We start from the raw sequence: 17,499 nt of genomic DNA, 5'->3' as shown, positions 1-17,499 counted from the left end.
CAAACAGCCACGAGGACCCGGCTCCGCTAGGAACCAGTAAGGTTATAAAAGACTCCAAGACTTAGATTGGATCTTAGCCCCAATCACGCCTTGATGTCTGCCCAAAAGACCCGAGCAAAGGAAGCAGTTATACCATATTATGACTCACTGTAGCCGTGGTTTTGTCCCTCTTTACTTTTTAGTCTTCTGTATTACTTCAATTTTTATAGTAAGCCTATATTATTTTTACCAACACAGGAAAGCCATCACTTTTAGGAAAATATATCCTTGAGTGATAAGGCTCTACACGCTCAATTATCTAGTAGGTCTTAATAGGCAATGGGAAGGAATACTGTCAATGAATGCAAATGATTTGAGGATGTAGGCTTATCAGAAACAGACTAGATTCTTTCTAAGACAAGCAGTTAGAAAACAGATTTATACCAGGCTGAACCAGGATGCACAGACACTAGGAGCAAGCTCTTATAAATAGGTTTATTACACCAGGCTGAACAATAAAGATAAGATGTTCAGAAGAGGCATCATTTTAATGAAAAAGCAGGCTTGCTAAAACTTAGTGTTATGATCAATATAGTAGTCAATTCTTGTCTGGGAAGAGATGTGGGAGAGTTTATGCATATCTCATCATCATTGACAAAAGGTTGCAACTCAATATTTTATGTAAAAGAGCTGGTACTTGATGAACACAAGTTGCCACTATATCAGGTGAGAATGTCTCTCTAACAAAGGGAAAACAATGAAATGCAGTGAGTTTTAAAATGTAGATTTTAGTTTGGACAAAATTCAACACCATTTGTTAGAAAATTAAAAATATATAAGCTTATAAGAAAGGTAGAATTACTAGGCAAAAAGTGTTTGTAAACAAAAATATTTAAATGAAGAAACATCCATTTTATATAACTTATCTTTAAAAACATTTGTAACAAAAGTATTTATTAGAAATGCACTAAATTTTTCTGTGGACAAGTTATTACTATACTTTAGTGTTTTGCAGCACTGCAAAATTTTCATAGTTTTAACAAATTATCTTAAGAATCTTAGTCATTATAGTAATACCTGTATTTTAGTGTTAATTTTTGGAATAAATTTAGTAACCAAGATAAACAAAAAACAAACAAAACAAAACAAAAAAGAATTGCAAGAAACTCTAGTGCTTCTAGACATAGGTTTTTAGTGATGTTTTCCCTCAAAAATTACAGAGGGTTTCATCATATATTATAAATGCTAAAATAAAATATGTGTGTCATATACTCACACAGTATAAATCATGAATATCAGGGGAGGCCTGTTTCTTTTCTAACATGTATTGTTGTACACAATAATTGGAAGTATCCTCTTTCTAAACATATACTATGATTTACAGCAAGCTGTGTGACTTTGAAAAATTATCTTCCTTCTTTGAGCTTCAGATTTCCTGTTAGTAGAATCAGTAAAACATATTTTTCTAAATACTTTGCAAAACATTCCAAACTTTACATGCTATGTGAATAAAAAGAAAAATAATGTATCAGAAATGAAAACAGTAAAGCAACAGAGGATATTTGTTCTTTTAGTTGACAACAATTTTAAACATCTTATATATTTCAGACATTTCCTTACTGATGGGAAAATAAACACAGATATGGAAAAGTGCCTCCAGGGGCTTAAAATAGAGTAGGAAGAATCAGTTGTATTTTAAATATGAGAGCCATGTAAGTATCATAGATACTTTGACAGAAATGTTGATATTTGGGGACAGAATTAAGGAGTGATCAACTTTGCCTGAGGGACTATAGGAAGCCTTTGTTGAGAGGTAAGGAAGAAAAATGTTAAAGAATTGTATAAGAATTCATGAAGATACTGATATAGGACAGGGAGTTCTATGCAGAAGGAGGAGAACCACAATACCACTGGTAGACATTGCAATGAATTTGGTGTACTTGGAATGTAGCTTGTATATGTGTGTGTATGCAGAAGATAGTAATAGAAAATGCACTCTTTGATTTTTATCTTTCTATCAATGGGACTAGAAAAGGATTTAAGTAAGATGAACAGGTTTCTATCTAAACATCTAAATAGGTTTCTTTCATTCCCTCTTGAATAACAAGATTTGTTGGAGGAAAATAATGTGTGAGGCTGGGAGAATAGCCATTGCAGTGCCAAAAAGGAGTCAAGAAGAGGGTTTTATGGCAAATTCATAGGTGGAGAAAGGAAAATTTTAACCTGAGTTCTGGAAAAATCAACAACCAGCCTTTGTGCCCTATTTGGCAAGGGGACATCAATAGGAATGGAAATGGCATTAGAAAAATCATAGATTTTTGCTTTAAGAAACTGGAAAGGAGAAAACATGAGTAGGCAGACTTTTGTTGGGAGCAAAGAAAGAACTCAGCTTTAGGCAGTGAGTTTGAAAAGTCTATGGCATGTGCAGTTAGAACTGTCTACAAGACTACAGAAAAATCTGCAGTGGTTATGTTGATTTGGGGCTAAGTTACAGTTGATGAGACTGTTTAGGGAAACTAGGCCAGGTATTACAAAAGAAGGTGAAGACAAATATTTAGAAAAGTAGAAACATAACACTTATAGAAACAATGGTATTTATGTGTTTTTTCTTTAATTAGGTACATTAGTGTGGCTAAAAATAGCAGTATTTTAAACTTAAACCGAAGCATATATATTTGGCTATCTAAAATATTCCAAATTTTATTAGCATTTTGTTCTTAAGAGTTATTCAGAAATTAACCACATGATGGTGCTATGCTACCAAATCATATGACATGAACTAAGTCATTTGTTAAGAGCGAAAAAAGAGAAAGAGTTATATTGATTATCGGGTAAATATAAAGTATACATGCCCAGTGGGACCAATGGGCACCTTAGTCTATTTGTTAAAAGGCTCCTTGTGAAGAGCAATATCATTTATCTCATATGTTTTCAGGGAAAAAGAAAAATTCTGCCTTCGATTTAATGTGATCACACAGTTATGTTAATTTGAAATAAACTAATATTGCCAAGTAACATCAACATGGTAAACACTGTTTTCAATTCCAAAAAAGCTTTACTTTTTAAAAAATAAATAGGAAATCACTTCACCACTCTTCATTTTAAACAGTTTCCAAGAGAAACTTTTGTAGAAATGGTAGAGAACTGTTCGAAAAATTATACAGGATATTAGATTATTATTTTGGATAACTTTAGTATCCACTTAATTATTTTAATTATTTAAATTTTGCAATCACTTTGAAGAAAATTCAAGTGCTTCTATAACCATATTTGGATTTTGAGTTGTTGCTTTTAATTCATGCAACTTATTATTCATATTTATGTATAAGAAGTATATATTTTATTCCCATTTATTTAGTAGCAAAAAAACACTCGTGACTAAACACAAATTTCATTTAGGTTTTCACTAAGAATGAAGTTGTTGAATTTAGAAACTCTTATTCTGTCATTGTAAATGTAGCTCACCTCTTAATTTCGAGACAATTTGAATTTTTTAAAAAAACTTTATTCTGATTTTATTAGTGTTTTATTGCTATAATACTTAATACCGTATAGGACAAGTTCTTTTTTTTTTTTTTTTTTTTTTTTTTTGTAGTTTTCTCAGAGTAGTAGGATGTGAGGGTGGAATAAAGGCAGTTTTTATTTTGTTTTGTTTTGTTTTGTTTTACAAATATCTTATGCCTTGGAGCAATTTATAAAACTTCATAATGTTCCTCTGAATTCAAAGTGTCGCAGTGAAATGGCGTTCTGTCACAGTGCTCATAAAGTGAATCAAAGTTAAGGTTAATAAAATAAATAAAAATGCCTTTCTTCAGTCTTTTCAGTTCATGTAAACCTGACCATCATTTTTGTTTCCTCAAGCCCTCCCTCTATACAGGAAATAGAGGAGAAAATAGTAAAAGAGAAGCAAATAAAAGATTTTGAAGATAAAACAATAATAACAATATGTACTTCAGATCATTAGCATTTTAATGTATTCTTAAGTGCGTTAAAAAGAGAAAAACTCTGAAAACAAAGCATATCGTGCCTCATTCCTCTATTGCAGCTCAAAATCTGTTAGCTAGAAAATTAAAATAACTGGTGTTTAAAAAAGGACTACATATTCAAATGTAGAATATATATTTGGGACTTTCTAAATGCATTTAGTATACTTAAAATGTAATTTCTGTGTGAATCTGATTTTATGTCAGAATTCTTGTATTGCAATATTGAAAGGGAAATCTTAACAAACAATTTAAGATCATTCTGGATCTGCAACACTACTGTTGATGTTTACATTCACAATTATTGTGATACACCTAATTCTTTAAGGATTACTAATGATAGTTGCCAAGATAAAGTTTTCTGAGAACTTATTGTATATATGCCTTAGTGTTATTTTACAGTCTTTACCCAAAACATTCTGTATTTTAAAAATTGTAGTTGTTTCAATTGATTTTGAATTTTTATGGACTTTATTCAATGAGATATTTTCTCATATGTTTGTCAAGTCATACTGTCATGTTTAATTGAGTGACGTATCTATGTGCTGCTATGTGTGTACAAACACAATACACAATACAATATATACAATAGATAGGTGGATAGTTTTTAAGTTTCATTACAAAAATGTCCTGAATTTTTTTTAAAGACTCAATAGATGTAGGGTACAGGTTACAATTTTCTAATAGAACACTAAGTTAGTGTAGGGGATTGCCTCTAGTGGATCCATATTTAGAGATGAAAGCAAATTACACACTGAAAGAAAATCCATGTGTTTTATTAGGCTCTGAAGTCCTGAAATGCTTGGTGTAATTTACCAGATGATGATAATATTTATACAAATATGTTTTGGCTGTTCCTTTAAAATTTATTTAGAATCTCACAATCTCTCACCATCTCTGTCACTATACCATCACATTCCACATTTCTACCAGTTTCCTGGATCACTTCTATGGTCTCTTAACTGAGCTATTGCTCTCATTATTTCCTAGTTATTATTGTCTTCAGACAACCAGAGTCACCTGGGTCTACAAGAGTAAGTTGAGGCTGGGCGCGGTGGCTCATGCCTGTAATGCCAGCACTTTGGGAGGCCAAGGCGGGTGGATCTCCTGAGGTCAGGAGTTCAAGACCAGCCTGACCAACATGGTGAAACCCCGTCTCTATTAAAAATACAAAAAATTAGCCAGACGTGTTGGCAGGCACCTGTAATCCCAGCTACTCGGGGCGCTGAGACACGAGAATCGCTTGAACCCAGGAGACGGCGGTTGTAGTGAGTCGAGATCCCTCCGTTGCACTCCAACCTGGGCAACAAGAACAAAACTCCATATCCAAAAAAAAAAAAAAAAAAAAAGAGTAAAGGTGATCGTACACTCAACATGGGCTCTCTATATCATGATCTGTTAATAATTCAACACCTTTGCCTGGTCTACAGGGCTCTCCCTGGCGAGCCCTTCATCTCTGGCCAAGGGCCTCTTCCTTCACTGCACTCCAGCCCCACTGGCCTTCTTGCCTAGTACACTCCCAATTCAGAGATTTTGAAATTGCTGCTCAAACTTTTAGGAACTCACATCCCCCAGATACCACATGGTCAGGTTTTTGCTCATATTCCCTTCTAATAAAGAAGCCTTTTTTTATTTTTCACCTCACTGTAAGATACTCTCCACCCTCCACATGCCTTGTACCCCTTCACCCTGCTTTAAGTCTTTCTAGCTTGAATTCATCGCTGCTGAAAGTGATTTCTAATTTGTGTATCTTCTCACATCCTCAGTTGAATGGAAACTGTTTGAGTGCGGGGAGTGTGTCTATTGAGTTCACTGCCCTATCTCCATAGTGGAGTCTGGAAAACAGTGACTGCTTCCAAAATACCTGTTGAATGAAGTAGTGAAAGTTATGGACATTGAGCTTTATTTAGATAATGAATTTCAGGCCAGTAAAATGGACAACAATGATTAATCCACCACAGGAGAAAAGAGAAGAGTGTGTGTGTGTGTGTGTGTGTGTGTGTGTGTGTGTGCTTTTTTATTTGCAGATATACTTTCAAGATTATCTACCCTATCTAAATCTATTTTAATAAAAGTGTTATATAATTTTGCATATTTCAATTTTAATACAGTTAAGAAGTATAAAAATTCTAAATAAATTAAACACAATAAATACAAAAAAAAATAACATGACTCATTCTCTGTAGATCTTTCATAATGAAAAAGGCAGGTATGTTCTTATTGCTTTCATGATAGTTGAACTTATATAACTGAATGATTACTTTCAAAGATTAATGCTTTGATATAATAAGATAAAGAATTATTATTAAACCATACCTTTTTCAATTGTGTTAAAAATAAATAAGAATGACATATATTTTTCTAGATTGACACCTAGACATTGATTACTTATTGGTATAGATGGTAAATATGTGTAAATAAAAATGATGATATAAACATAAAACTGTGTGAATATAAAATATAGTTATAATAATTAAATATAAACAAGTATATAGACATAAATATATATAATGTATATCTAGAATTGAATCTTTTGTACTTTAATTTTACTTTGGAAGTATACTTAATTTTATATTTAAATATCATGACTTCTTAATTTAAAATATTTTTTATATTATTAATGATTTGTATTTGTTTCATTTGAATAGATGTTTGTAACCTATTTAAATGTGATTTCTTTGGTGGAGACTTTCTTAGGGAAAATATTAAGTGAGAAGACTTTACATTGATTTGGGATTAAAAGAAAAAGAGAAAAACAAACTAAATAATAATAAGGGAGTAAACTGGATAATAATTTGACATATTTTTCTAAGAGTACTTTGCAAATTTAGCATAAATGCTTAATTTAATATAGTGGGATCATGTGGGATCTAGAAATTAAATTAATTTCTAGACTAAGCATAATTTATGCACAATAGCAGAAATAAAAATATGATAATCTATTTGAAAAATGTGTTTCTTTTTCAGAGTATTTTCATTATCATATATATTGCTTTCTTGTTAAAATTCAGAGTTCCTGAGCAAATATGGGAGGGGCATGCTGATTAATGGAACTGAATGCAAAATATTTATTCTGGTCAAAATAATTACAATGAGCAAATGAGTATTGTGTACTGCAGTTTGGGGTGTATTCTCCAAAATTCTTCAAAATAGAGTGTGTTTTGTAGAAGAGGAGGAAAAGGCTAAATTAAATGAGCTTCACTTTTCTGCCTTTACTTTGTTATTGGAAATTTCTATAATTTGCCTCATTATTATGGAAGAAAGCTGCACACTTTAAATGCCATTATAATTTTTCTTTCTCACATTAACAGACTCCTTCATGTCATCACCCAACAAAAGACAAAACTACAGACACTGAAAAGAATGATTTCTTCCTGATATTTCAACTAACTTTGCCCTCTGCAATCCTCTTTGGCTCTAGTCCATACGCCATCACTGAACAGCTTCCCAGCACAGTCTGTCTTTCTCTCTGTCTGTTTATTGGTAAATCTTTTTCCCTTTCCTCCGTATAGCCCTCTCACGTCCATTACTGGCCTTTCACATTTCTTCTACTTCTCAGGGGATTAGAGCTTACACACATCAGTATGCCTCCACTGTGATATCAAACAACATTGTGGTGAATTAGATATTTATATCTTCAGAAGAGCCATAAAAAGGAGCAGTATCAAGGCTGGTGGGGTTAGAGTTACTTTTTGATCTTGTTTTTAAAATAATCTTTATATGTATAGTAATAAAAAATTAGGTTACAATTAAACTTCAGTAAGAATCTTTTTAAATGACATAATCAAATTATCAGGTCTAATTGTTCAACATAAAATAGATAATAGTTGAATCACAAAATAATAGCACCTGTAGAATTAAATACTCAGCATCACTAGGTCTTCTTCTTCTTCTTCTTCTTCTTTTTTTTAGTTTAAAATACAGTTGACTCTTGAGCAACACAAGTTTGGACTGTGCAGGGCCACTTATATGTGGATTTTCCTCTGCCTCTGCCTCTGCCATCCCAGAGACAGCAATACCAGCCCCTCCTCTTCCTCCTTCTCCTCAGCTATGTGAAGATGATGAGGATGAAGACCTTTATGATGATCCACTAACACTTAACAAATGTAAATATATTTCCTTTTCCTTATGATTTTCTTAATAACATTTGTTCCTCCCTAGCTTACTTTATTGTAAGAATACAGTATATACGGCCAGGTGTGGTGGCTTAGGCCTGTAATCCCAGCACTTTGGGAGGCCGAGGCGGGTGGATCACGAGGTCAGGAGTTCGAGACCAGCCTGACCAACATGGTGAAATCTCATCTCTATTAAAAATACAAAAACTAGCCGGGTGTGGTGGTGCATATCTGTAATCCCAGCTACTCAGGAGTCTGAGGCAGGAGAATCCCTTGAAACCAGGATGCGGAGGTTACAGTGAGCCAACATCGTACCACTGCACTCCAGCCTGGGTGGCAAGATTGCGACTCCATCTCAAAAAAAAAAAAAAAAAAAAAAAGAATACAGTATACAGTATATACTATGTATAACATACAAAATATGTGTCAAATGTTTATGTGATTGGTAAAGCTTCTGGTCAAGAGTAAGCTATTAGAACTGAAATTTTGGAGGATCCAAAAGATACATGCAGATTTTTGACTGCATGGAGTATTAGTACCCCTAACTCCCACATTGTTCAAGGGTCAACTCTATTGCTAATTGAAGGAAAATTAAAATTACTTGTCATTTTCAACATTTATTTTTTATCTTCTTTAATTATTATTTAGTAGTCAACTGTCCAAACATTTGTCTATATACCTTTTTCAATTTGATGACTCCCTCTTGTGTATCCTCATCTGTGACGATGTCAAACAAATTTCCCCCATCTCCTGGAACGATATTGTATTCAATTTCTGCATTTTGTCCAAAATCAGGATCCACAGCTCTTATTCTTCCAATAGCTGAGCCAATAGGGGAAGACTCAGGAACTTTCAGGTGGAAGATGCCTGATAAGACATATAAAATTCAAATTGACAGTCGGGTTAGTAAGAGATACAGTAAGATTATAAGGCTTGAAAAATAGAGTCTACTGAAAGTAAATCACATTTAGAACATTATAGTGCAAAATGAAAAGGCATTTTGCTGTCACGTTTAGGATTATGATTAGGAGTAATAACTTCACTTTTCTCTTCAATATGAGCTGCTCTAGAATTTTAATTGGGCATTATAAATAGTAGAGAATGCTAAAGTAAAATTATTAGCAGGACTTGTTTTACACACTTATTGACATAAAAGTGTACCACATGTCAAATGGGAGGGTGGGACTATTCATGAAATTAATTAGTACTAATACTACAGACTGCAAGACGTAGATGAAAAGTTATAGAAGATAGATAGATAGATACATACATAGAGAAAGTTGAGGTTATATTTCCTGAAACTAATGACGTCAATAAGTATACATCGAGAAAGTTGAGGTTGTATTTCCTAAAACTAATGACGTCAATAAGTATATATCATTAAACTAAAAATAACCTTTAAAATGATAATCTGTATAGTTAACCAAAATTCTAGTAGATGATAGATTGAAATATAGTATATTATAGACTAAAATTCAGCTTCTATTTAGTAAATTTTAACTTGTCACCCTTCTATATACTTTTACTGATATTTTAAGTCATAAAGTTCTATCTCCCGAAGCTTTTTAATAGCATTAAGAAAGAAAAAAAAGTAAAATGCTTACTTTTACCACCAGGTGGAGCATTCATATTGTAATGAAATTTATACTGAATCAGCAAAACATAGATAAAACATGTCAGAATCATGGAAAATTGTAATACTCTCAAAAAAAAAATAGACATGATTTTAAGGTTTTGTAGAATTTTTAAAAGTCTGACACACAAGAAAGATAAAAAGTATGCTCTTTTACTGATATTTCATTAAAGCAAATATTAATGGGTTTAACAACAGTCTGTTCAAATTAAAATAAGGAAAGGAAGCGAGAGAAAATAAAAATGAAAAAACAAAACTAAACACAAAAATCTAAAATTTCCATTTTGATATTGGAGTTCCACTTTCAATTTCTCTTACTGGATTTAGAATGGCTCTTTCCCATGGGCAAATCAACTGTGGTGATTCATTCATTTTAGAATTTTAGTTACATTTATGGAAAATAAATTAAGAAGATACTAAAAATGTCTGTTGCATAGAAGTTAATTAAAAAATCATATTACAATATTACAGTTATTTTCTCCAGGAAAGTGTGAGAAAAAAATCACATCTTGTAGAGATTCTGCCAGATATTTTATTTTTGATTTCCAATTATTTTTGAGGTCCTATGGTTCTTTCACAATCAGTTTCAAAACTTGCAACATTTAAATCTCCCATCTTCCCTCCTTCCCCCAGAAAATGGTATCTACCATGTGACTTGCATATGCAGACCAGCCATATTTAAGTCCAGCTTATTATGTCCATGGAATGTATATGTGATTTGATCTCAAGAGAGCTAAATACTCAACTAAAATTTGTTTATTTTACATACAAGACAAAATGATACTTTACAGTGGTCCATAAGAATTATATTTAAATAATCAGCTTAGTTAATTCATAGTATATCTACCTTCAAAGAGGATATGAGGGCTCTTTCTAAAAAATGCACTTAAAAGTTTAAATAGATAAAAAAAAATATATATAGACCTAACAACGACAACAACAACAACAACAACAACAAACTCCCTCCAAGTCACAATGCTAAAGTGTTACATAGATATTATGAAGAAATCTCAGTTAAGTAAAGTCATATTATTTGATCGAAGTAGTAACTTCTCATAGGCTAGGATTATTGTTTTATTTTTATTTCCTAAGCACTTAACATGGTAGCTGTCATTTAGGGATGCTTAATGTTTGCTGAACTTAAAGCAGTGATTGAACTTGAGGCAATCAAATCAAAGAAGAAAAACAAAAGAATGGGTTACATGGCATTCCTATTTTCTACCAGAAGGATAAAGCCAGATGTTCAAGAAGAATCTATCCGATTTCAAATAGACTTAATTACATGGCTTTTGGAACTACTTTCTTAGGGCATAACTTTTCTTAATAGATAAATTAAAACCTGATCCTAGTGAGGCACTCCTGAGATAATAGGAAATATGAGGGTCCCTGAACTTCTGTATAATGAGGCAAGAAAGCATGTGACAAAGTTTTTACAGTTGTACTAAACTTAAGGACAAATTCCCCAGAAAAAGGACAAGGCACAGAACGTGTGAGTAATTTTTCATTTTCTTTTTTTTTTCCTTCTTAAATGCCCGTTAAATGAAAATACAACTTATCAGAAACTGTGTTTGTATCTTTTGCGTCTCGTTGTGTGATTGTGATGAAGAATCTGAAGGAACATCAAAAGCTTTGAACTTACAGTATGATTGGTCATAGCCCAAACTCATGGTTCATAAATGAGTGTTAGAAAAAGTCTAAATTTTTTTTTCTAATAAAAGAGAGAAATGGAGGTCTATGTTGAACAGTGTACTAGAAATCCTTCTTGATCAAGACTTTTAGTTGGAAACTTAGGGCTAAACATCATCAAGGAAATAGCTGAACAAGTGTTCAGAGAGACAGGGAGCCGTCGAGTATAGTGGATTTCAAACTTCAAATGTGGCCAGCAGTAGGGGTGGTAAAGGTGAAACAGCGAGAGTCATAAGGAGAGGAGTAGTACGGGAATGTTAGGAACTCGTGGGCATCTCACTTAAAGGGCTGGGGACATTTCAGCTTATTCCATCCAATCCATTCAATGAGAGCCAATTCAGGTTACATATTAGGTTTATGAGTTAGCTTTACATTTACATTTGAATGGTTAAAAGCAAAAGTTAAGGGAATTACACATCGATGAAAATGATAGAGCCAGAGGTCCTCTCTAAGGGATTACGGTTAGTGAAGGTGAAGAGTTTAGCGACAGTTGAGATACTCCAATATGGGTGGGAGGTGGGGGGTAAATTAAAGCACTGAAAGGTATTCCAAAGGGCACGGGATAATTCAAACTGCAGATGAAAGATCCCCCTTTTCAACATAATATGCTGAGATATGAACTTTATGTTTTATAAAAGAACATTTTATGGGGCTAGTAACAATAAATGTAAAGACAGCTATTCTTTGTAGTATTCTATCAATGTAAGTGAAATAGGGTGTTTTGTTTTAAGTTGTCAGCATAGAGAATGCCAACAAATTCCATATTTATCTAATGGCATTGAAAAACTTGTGATAAACTGAAATAATAGCATTGTCCAATAATGATTGATTTACTAGCATTCCACTAGCTTGCATGCCCTCAAAACTCAGATAAAATAAAAGTAAAGCAATAATTTACCACTTACATTTTTGTGTGCGTTAAGTTTTAGTGCATGTGAAATGCAAATATACAGAGCAATGGATTTTCTACTCTTTACATAGCAGACATACATTTTAGTAAGGTGGAAGTCACGTTCATTAAGACAAGTGTTTCTTAATAAAATATTACAGCTGGTAATAAAGTCTGCAGAATATGGATCAAGTCAGAGAAACTATGCATTTGTCATGTCGGATTGTGTAGGTTCTGTCGGTTTATTTCCAATGACTTGACATTTTATCATTTCTAGAATCTCAACAGCAATAAAACTGAGGTCATTCAGATTAATTCAAAACTGTGAAGTAATCTTCAGCTGTGCCAAAGTTGGATTGTTCATGATGTACTGTGTAATTACACCGCCATCGTCTTTTAGGCGTCCTACTTTTGATGCATATGAAACATCTTAATGGCACTACCTGTACCACAAGAATTGAGAAATGAAACAGGTGACAAGAGATTGTCCACAGTCAATAAAAATATGTATTTACCTATTCATCAAATATACATATTATGCTTAACCAAAATCACCATTTTCCCATGGAGAAGGAGGAAACGGCATGCAGTGAACTAAGTATAATGATCAAATTCTTAAATATAATATTCCCTGTTAGTTCCAAGAGTAGAAAAAAAATCAGGTAGTTATAAGCTACATAAGTATCCTCTCAGTAACTATGTCATTTGAAAAGATACAGATTAGGACATAAACTGTGGGTTGGGGGGTAGAGGACATGCATTGCTACTTAAAAAAAAGGATGTGAAATACATTTACCTTCCTTTTTTGTTTATTGCAGGAAATTTCCAGATACTGATGAAAACACCAAAATAAATATATTTACTTGACAAAATATAAATGAAGATCTTTACTTAAAAATAAAGATTATAGGACCTGAACAAATATATTAAGTGAATGCATGACTTTAAAAATACCACAGCATTCAATAATACCAGTAGCAAGTTAAAAAGAAGATAAAATACAAACTGACTTTTGAAATACATTTTATTTTATCTTTATGTAACAATAATTCTAAAGTTACTAAAAAAAAGAAGTCGATGTTCAGCTGCAAAAGAGTTACCTAAATACAAGTAACTAATGCAAATATAATTCATATTTAATAATACAAGAATACTAGAAATATTGGAGGGCTTAAGAACAAATTACTTCAAATTGATGAAAATGTTAAACATTTTTAAAAACTCAAAAACATACATTTGAGACCAACTAAATAGACTATGATTTGAAATATTACATTTCAATTTAAACTTCAAAAAATTATATATAGCACTGAACTATTGATTCAGTAATTGAATTCAACCATTAGATTGTTCAAATGATCCTGCATACTTTTTGTGTGAGAGTGATTTACCTTCTAATGGCTTAGAAATAAAATTGTGTTGTATCAGTATTTTATTTTTTTAATGACTTAAATATATATCACACAGAATTATTTCACCTTACTTAAACAACACGAAAAGGAAATACAAGTAAACAACATATTGTGTGAGTAAAAAGGAACTTTATAGAAATTGTGCACCTGTAGCTCTGTGACCTTGAGGAAAATATTTTAAATATCCCTGTTTTGCTGATCTTTTAAAATATCTCTCTTTTCCTGATCTGTAAAATTAGTATAACAATATCTACCTTACAGATTTGTTTTTGAAAGTCACTTATACAAAAGTGTATGAAACTCATACAGTATTATCTATTATTACTAGTTAACTTTATAATAATATTTGTATAGTCTATACGTCTTATAATTTTTCCTATCAGAATGGCAATAGCCAACAGGAAACTGTCTATAGAGGTGTGGAGATGAAAGAAAGATCTTAAAACAGTTCTAAAAAGTCATTTTAATTTTAATTGAAATATTTTCCCATATCTTGAAAATTGGAGGATTCAGGAAGAAAAAAATGTTTTGGTGGTGGAAGAACATTTTATGCCCTCTATTTCCTTACAAGCCTGAGGCTATATTTTCAATAAGCCCAAATTAAAGTAATAGAAATATTGTCCACTAGGAAGAACTATCCTGATAACAAAGCTGGATTCAAGCTGGATTTTAGTCAAGCATACTAAAGATACGGCGAATGGAATCTCTCAGTAATAACAGAAACATCCACTGCTGCTCATTCCCAGGATGAGGCTAGGATGGACTTTTTTTTTTTTTGAGACGGAGTTTCGCTCTGTCTCCCAGGCTGCAGTGCAGTGGCGAGATCTCGGCCACTGTAAGCTCCGCCTCCCGGGTTCACGCCATTTTCTTGCCTCAGCCTCCGGAATAACTGGGACTACAGGCGCCCGCCACCAGGCCCGGCTAATTTTTTTGTGTTGTTAGTAGAGACGGGGTTTCACCATGTTAGCCAGGATGGTCTGGATCTCCTGACCTCATGATTAGTACTTCTCAGCCTTCCAAAGTGCTGGGATTACAGGCGTGAGCCACCGCGCCCGGCCAGATGGACATAGTTTTTTATGTGTCAACTATTTGGCCCTAGAGGTTCACTTGATTGGTTAAATTACTTCACCTTTAAGATGTTATAATTGCCCATTCTAGATTTTAACTAACGATATACATGAATAAGAATTGCCATGCACACAATATCCATCATATTAATGAATCAAGATTTATAAATTATCTGTAACAATAGCAATATTTCTTGTCTCCGAACAATGAGAAATTTATTCCTGTAAACTTTTTCTAGTTCTGAGCAGCTAAATGCAATAAAAAAATTTAAGGCTGGATATTAAATTGTCTTTCAAAAATTATCTTTGCATAGTAGATTAATTGCTGAATTTTCCTGTATCTCAGATGATTGATATTTGACTCAACTACAATTTTTAGTGGTCTCCTTCATGGAATGACAAAGAAAAACACAAACAAAAAGACAAGTGTTCTTCTTGATGGCATTTATGGTCTAGTGGGAGAGAAGTCAATTAAACAATCACACAAACAAAGTAAAATTTTAGAGAAACACCATTGCCCTAAAGGAAAGTTACACAATTCTATTCAATGTTTAAATTGAGAATCTGAGCTGAGACAACATAACGTTGGGGTCTATGAGATCAGCTAATAGAAAACATTCCAAAGAGAAGTAACCATATGACAAAGGTGATATGATCATAGTTTCCAGTCTTACCAGTTTGTTTGTTCAATAACTCCCACTAGGACCTATCATCTCTAATGTCAGAACCACCTCTAGTAAATTAACCTACAGCCTATATAGCTTGGCCATGTCCTTTTGTTGCTGCAATTTGGCAAACCCTAACTCTTGATGATGATAATTATCTTCCTTCTGAAGGAGGAGGGATGGTTCACTGAGGAAAGCCATAGAGAAGCAGTTAGATATTACTATAAATTATGATCATTAACTTCGAATGCCCTTCAAAATTGCTTAAAAAGCACACAGATTTGCAAAGGTAACTGACTACCGTTCTCTGTGACTTCTATTTGGAACTGCTCTACTGTCCTCAAATATCTGCTTAATTACTCACTTACTATTTCCTTTCTCAGGTGGTGGCCTTGCCTTGTAGTTCACAGAAAAAAAAAACAAAACGATGTTGCATAGGAGATTGCTCAGCTTCCCCAACCTTCAAAGGATCCCACATCAGTGTGACTCATAGTTTGAACAATCATAACATGTAAGATATAGTACAAACTTTTTTTTATTTATCTCTCGCTGTTCCTTTAGACTTTCTTCTGTGGGAGTATGCTTTGTCTTGGAAGAAAACAATGGTGAGTAAATGATGTTTCTTCTCACTATTAAATAATAGTCCTATGTTCACTTTAATTTTAAAAACCTAGATTTGGAAGTTAGACATTTCCAATAAATGACATTAACTAATGCATCAATCCATATGCAAAATGAAGACTTCTCCCATTGGCCACCCCACCCAAGCCAATTAGAGCCAGCAGCAGATAGGACATTGGGTTGGGATCTGGATGGATTAGCAGGCTTTCTCTGTCCAAATTTTTAAATTTTTCTTCATCTCCTTTCCTGGGGTGTTTTCACCTTATCATTGGAGGCAGGAAAGCTAGGAGACTGGACTGTTCTTACTTGATGATGTGGTTTTTGCTTCTCTGGAGCTGCACAGTGCACTTGGGGGCAGCTCTTGGAAGTTTCTCTTGCAGCAGGCTCCCACACCAATGGCATTGCCTCTCCTTTGATGGACTATGACCTCAGCCTCCAGATTTCTGGCGACCCGCTCCACATGCAGATTCTCACTTCAAGGAGAATCTCTTTGTCAGGACTTAGCATAATGCTGGGTTGGTTTTCCCTTCTGCTTACTCATTTCTTGCCATTCCTTTTGTTGTCATACAATTACTTTCTCAAACACAGCCTTGTTCTCTTTTCCTTTCTCTGCTGTTTTCAGGACATTTTAACTGTCCTCAGCACAAGACAGGTATCAGTCCAGGAATTTCCCTCATTTTCTGGGAAAATATGTTAGAGTTTATTATTGATCTTAGCTGAATGGAAGGCCCTATTCATCAAACTTGAGAGGAGTAGGAAGGGCAATCCCACCACTCACTTTTAGTAGATAGAGACTAAACATGGCTTTCTCCAAAGAAATCCTCTGCACATAATTTTCCCTCTACTTCACACTCTACAAAACATGCTTTAAAAGACTAACAAAATATTGCCTGGGTGCAGTGGCTCAAGTCTGTAATCCCAGCACTTTGGGAACCCAAGACGGGCCAATCACTTGAGGTCAGGAGTTCGAGACCAGCCTGGTCAATATGGTGAAAGTCTATCTCTACTAAAAATACAAAAATTAGCCGGGTATGGTAGTGTGTGCCTGTAATCCCAGTTACTTGGGAGCTGAGGCAGGATAATCACTTGAGCCAGGGAGGCAGATGTTGCAGTGAGGTGAGATCGTGCCACTGCGCACCAGCCTGGGGGACAGAGCGAGACTCTATCTCAAAACACACACACACACAACAAAACAAACAACCAAAAAAACCCCCAAAAAACAAACAAACAAAAAGACTAACAAAATACCTTACTATGACCGAAAGCTACAAGATTCTTAAAAGCATCTGATATTTCCATTGTAAATTCTGATCTGAGACCATACTCTGCTGCATAGTATCTATTATGTGTTAGCTTTATAGTTCATACTTCAATATTAACCTCTTGTTATAGCTGTAAGCATTCTTTCAGTTGAAGTGTCCTTCATCTCCACTTTTTCTTCTTAAGCTC

At 33.7% G+C, this 17,499-nt stretch overlaps 1 protein-coding gene across 7 annotated transcripts in view; it reads right to left on the bottom strand.

Moving 5' to 3' along the window:
- The window catches only part of LOC105472967 (cadherin 12), a 1,136,463-nt gene that overhangs the window by 70,920 nt on the left and 1,048,044 nt on the right, over positions 1-17,499 (bottom strand). For all 7 annotated transcript variants that reach the window (XM_071099074.1, XM_071099075.1, XM_011726552.2 and 4 more), the window contains one exon: positions 8,757-8,944. In XM_071099074.1, coding sequence (XP_070955175.1) covers positions 8,757-8,944 — 188 coding nt within the window. The remainder of the gene's footprint in view (positions 1-8,756; positions 8,945-17,499) is intronic.

This window comes from Macaca nemestrina, chromosome 6 (genome assembly GCF_043159975.1).
Source record: "Macaca nemestrina isolate mMacNem1 chromosome 6, mMacNem.hap1, whole genome shotgun sequence".
Taxonomy (NCBI): Eukaryota; Metazoa; Chordata; class Mammalia; order Primates; family Cercopithecidae; genus Macaca; species Macaca nemestrina.
Note: the sequence above shows the minus strand (reverse complement) of the source record. Positions and strands in the feature narration are given on the sequence as shown.